Here is a 5000-nt window from a genome sequence, read left to right on the forward strand (position 1 = left end):
AATACTGAAGTGGATTATGGGAATATTGCTGCTTGAGAGATTGGAAAATGACGAAATATCAATAAGGACAGGCTTAGTAAAGATTACAGAGACACACAATTGAGATGGTGTGGGCATTTGTTGAGGATGGATGATGAGGAGGGAGTGAAGAGGGAGAGCTTGGGAGGAACTGTTTGAGGAAGAAGATCAAGAGGGAAACAGAGAATTAAATGGTGAGATAAAGCGAAGGAAGATATGGAGAGAAGAGGTTTGGTGGAGGATGATACCTCTGATAGAAGTCAGTGGAGAATTTGGATCAGACAACCGACCCCTTAATGTAGGGATAACGGTGGGAAAGAAGAAGAAATATTTATTAATAAATTCCCTCTGGATTCTCTAATTTTTTTCATGGCTGCTTCTCAACTCACTGATCAGTCAGCAGGGGATTTGCTGATTTGTTCATCTGGGAGGTTATTAGTTTAGCTTTATCCACCAAGAGAGAAAGAGAGAGCGAGTGACACGCTACATGATAATTTCATCTTTGCTTTGCGGCAGACGTGTGATAATTTTCTATGCCTATGATTTTAATTCCTGTTTCTGCAAACTCATTTCTCCATTTTAACTGTGTTTTTTTTATATTTTGGAGGAATTTTGGCAATTTTTCGATGATACGCAGAAAGAGGAAGGTGATTTACATTACTAAAGGTTGTTTGCGGCATCACTTGGCCTCTAGCTGCCCCTACTTTTTTTAGCCTTTTACTTTAGCCTCCATTCTCTCTTCCTTCCTTCCCGCTTGCTTGTGGCCCTTTTCACTTTTATTATTATTAATTATTAATTATTATTATTATTATTATTATTAATTATTATTAATTATTATTAATTATTATTATTTTATTATTATTATTATTATTATTGTTATTATTATTATTATTATTTTATTATTTATTATTATTATGATTATTATTATTATTATTATTATTATTATTATTCTTATTATTATTATTATTATTATTATTTATTATTATTATTATTATTATTATTCTGTTGAATAAAATGGCAGAATTAAGCGAATTGATCTTATATATTGTCTTCTCTATTTTTCTTATTACTCACTTCTCTGGCTCAGCGATACTGCTCAATGACTGCCCGATATCCATATTTGGAGAAATATAAGTAAATGATGCTGAATTTTGATGTTTTTTTTTTATTTAAAACAGGGTTTTGCTGTCATAAACTGGTATGCAGGTAAAACTGGTATTAACAGTATACTGGTATACAGGGATGGCAGATCTCAGGTCCAGGTCAAGCAGTGGTTGTCAGTCGGTGTCGGTATTATTTCACAAGTGAGGTCAGTGCCAGGCTGGGGTCGTCCCAGGTGTTCAGCTGGTGTTATTGCTGGTAAAGCTGACTTATCGCGACGTTTCAACCTCTTCATAGGTCATCTTCTTTTCTAGTCAGCAGTAGAAGTGAAGAGGTGGTATCTGCATGCCGATATTTATAGGGGCATGGACCTAGAACTGAATTATGACAGAACCTCCCACGCTGCCACCTGTTGTCAATTCAGGCGCCACTGTATAACTAGTTCTACCAATTGTATTTATACTTTCTACCAGCTAATTGATATGGGGCTATTAGGCAGCATTTGGGACACTAAACTACTATTGATAAACTACACTAAAGCAAAACTAGGTACAGCATAAGTAAATTATTTTATCTGCTGCACTTATAATTTAATCTCTTTATCATGGACTCTAGCATAGAAAACGAGGAGTGGCTTTGGACAGCACTCATCATACATTTTTCAATAATCTAATATCTTATTTTTTTCCAGTTAGGACGAGACCCAACCTACCGCCACTTTTACTACTGGTTCACAGCTGTAACTTTCATTCTACTGCCTCTCTGCCTGCTCGTTGTATTCAACGGATTCTTGATGCAAGCTGTAAGAAGGTGAGAGAGAAAAAAGAAAAGGGGTAGATTAAAAGAAAGGAAGAAAAGGGGTGAATTTAAGGATAGTGGGTAGCTAACAGTGAGATATAAACCTCTGATGTTTATAGGCAAAAGAAGAAAAGAGAGATTTATAAAGTATCTTGAATGTAAACACTTGGTCGGTAGAATTAGTCAGACTGGTTTTAATTATTTGATTCAGTTAACCAAAGAGCTCTAGAAGACGGATGCCATGTTACTTAATTTTACACAGCTTTTTCAAGATGCCATCAGCAAGGCTGTTGATGTTTTTAATGAAACTGAACCTATTTTGTGCCCTGTTCCAAAATGTGGTGTTCTGGAACCCTTATAGCTTTTGCAAATATGATTGTTGTTCTACATATATTGTCAGTCCTCGCTAGCGTTTCCATTTGAACTAGTCTCTTTTTAGCCTCTCTCTCTGATTAAAATAAGTGGCTGTTACTAATCCCTGATCGTTCTTGTCAAAGAATTTTGCGGACATTAGTCTGAAGATTCGAAATCTAGAACAATTCCTCTATTGCCTTTTCATTTCTCTTTACATAACGTCTTCCCTATGCCCGGTTTTCCTCTCCCTCCTCCTCGTCCTCTGCTGCCTCTCTTCTCATCTCCCTCCATCCTTCCCGCTTCCTTATCTTTACGACACCACCTTCAGGAGTAAACAGCAACGAAGGAGAATGACGATGGTTTCAAAGCGAGACCATTACAGCCACCAGCAGGAATATAAGATTACGGTGATGCTAATAGCAGTGGTTCTCCTGTCACTCCTGTGCCAGATGCCCACGGCAGTGCTCTTACTTTACAGGCAAGTACCTTTTCATTCATAAGGTTTTCATATTCTCATTCATAAATTTCTTACAACGCCATTTACTGACAAGACTCCAGCTGAAGCTGTACCCATCTTTCCTCATTCATAATTTTTTACTAAGTCATTCATTGACAATACTTTAGCCGACGTTTGAATGAGAGCAACCTTTTATCCATAAGTTTTTCCCATTCTCATTCATAGATTTTTTTTACTACGCCATTCATTGTCAAGACTCTAGATCAAATTTTACTCATCTTTCTTATTCGAAAAGTTTTTACTACGCCATTAACCGCCAAGACTCTAGCTGAAGTTGTACTCCGCTTTCCTCATTCATAAATTTTTGTTAAGTCGTTGAATCGGCTTTCCAAACACTGATAAGTCTCTAACTGAAGTTACTCAACTTTCCCTCATTCATAAATATTTGCTAAGTCGTGAAATCGGCTTTCCTATACACTGACAAGACTTCAGCTAAATTTGCATATTCTCGCGATAAATCCACGAAATCATTAAGGATAAACATAAAAGACATACATTCATTAGTTGCTTATTTTCTGTCGAAGGCAGTGAATCCTAACCATCGTTAAGTACAATCCTTTGGCTTTATAAACATTCCTTCAGATTGAGTCAATTCTACAAAATAACAGAACTTGGGAAAACATATCATCAGTGAAAGCTAGTAGAAGTCAATCTTTCACCTTGGATTATCAATGAAATTATATAACTCTACTTTGAAATATTATTGCACTTCATCATATATTGACACATTTCCATTTGCGTTCTCGTCGTTTTACATAATCCATACATTCAGTAACTTATCTACTTTTCATTCTGTCATTTCACGAAAGTATATATCTTCCCTTCGAAATATTGATGCTCTTCATTATATATTGGCTCATTTCTATTTGCTTTCTCATCGTCTTACGTAATCTATAAATTCAGTAACTTATTTTCCTTCTATTCTGTCCCTTCACGAAAGTACCGTGTACCAGCCACCTCAGGGAACGTCCGCCTACGCCATTATGAGAGGCCTTGGAAACATCTTCAATTTCCTGAACGCGATCAACGCTGCAGCCAATTTTCTTCTGTACTGCGCGTTTTCTGACAAGGTTGGTCTTTCAAATGACTTGATTAGTGAATTAGTCGGATATTGCTTTGTAGTAAGACAGATTTCAGTTAGATTAGCAGTAACCTCCTAACTTCACGCTCTCTTAAACTTACGTAATGAAGTTTCATTCTTAATAGCAGATTCAGTGATAATAATAATAGAAACAATTTTATTATTTTCATTACTTAATTTTTTTGTCACATTCATTCTATTTGACTGGGTGGTTTTTATAGTGCAGGGTTCCGGGTTACATCCTGCCCCCTTAGGAGTCCATCACTTTTCTTACTATGTGCACTGTTTCAAGGAGCACACTCTTCTGCTTGAGTCCAGGAGCTACTTCAGCATCTAGTTTTTTCCAAGTTCCATTTCAGGGATCTTGGGCCGTGCCTAGTGTCCCTATGATTATGAGTACAATTTCCACTGGTATATCCCATATCCTTCTTATCTATTTTCAGGCCTTGATACTTATCCATTTTTCTCTTTCTTTCTCATCTACCCTGGTGTCCCACGGTATTGGGACATCAGTGGTTGATACATTCTACTTGAATTTGTCAATCAATGTCACGTCTGGTATATTGGTACATATCACCCTATCTGTTCTGATACCATAGTCCCAGAGGACCTTTGTCTGATCCTTTTCTATCGCTCCTTCAGGTTGGTCCTCATACTACTTGTTACTGCAAGGCAGCTGGTGTTTCTTGCACAGCCTCCAGTGAAGGGCTTTTGCCACTGAATCATGCCCCTTTTTGTACTGGTTCTGTGCAAGTGCTGGACATTCGATGAAACATGGCAATGGCTACTGAGGGGAGAACTCAAGAGAGAAACAGAAGGAATGATAACAGTGGCACAAGATCAGGCCCTAAGAACCAGGTATGTTCAAAGAATGATAGATGGAATAACATCTCACCCGTATGCAGGAAGTGCAATATGGAAAACGACACTATAAACCACATAGCAAGCAAACGTCCGGCACTCGCTTGCTATGTGCCGGACATTCGCTTGCTAAGTGTAATATGAAAAACGAGACCATAAACCACATAGCAAGCATTTTCCCCAACAAATGCAATATGTATAGTTACGGAATTTTGCCATCGCAACTTTTTCATCTATCAGGCACGGCCAGAAAGCAACCCCTTACACATG

At 37.5% G+C, this 5000-nt stretch overlaps 1 protein-coding gene across 1 annotated transcript in view; it reads left to right on the top strand.

Annotated features, from left to right (window-relative positions):
* Positions 1 to 5000, top strand: part of LOC135211626 (uncharacterized) — a 234915-nt gene that overhangs the window by 185474 nt on the left and 44441 nt on the right. The window contains exons 4-6 of the mRNA XM_064244910.1: positions 1811 to 1929; positions 2600 to 2749; positions 3729 to 3858. Of these exons, the coding sequence (XP_064100980.1) occupies positions 1811 to 1929; positions 2600 to 2749; positions 3729 to 3858 (399 nt within the window). The remainder of the gene's footprint in view (positions 1 to 1810; positions 1930 to 2599; positions 2750 to 3728; positions 3859 to 5000) is intronic.

This window comes from Macrobrachium nipponense, chromosome 4, assembly GCF_015104395.2.
Source record: "Macrobrachium nipponense isolate FS-2020 chromosome 4, ASM1510439v2, whole genome shotgun sequence".
NCBI classification, from domain to species: Eukaryota; Metazoa; Arthropoda; class Malacostraca; order Decapoda; family Palaemonidae; genus Macrobrachium; species Macrobrachium nipponense.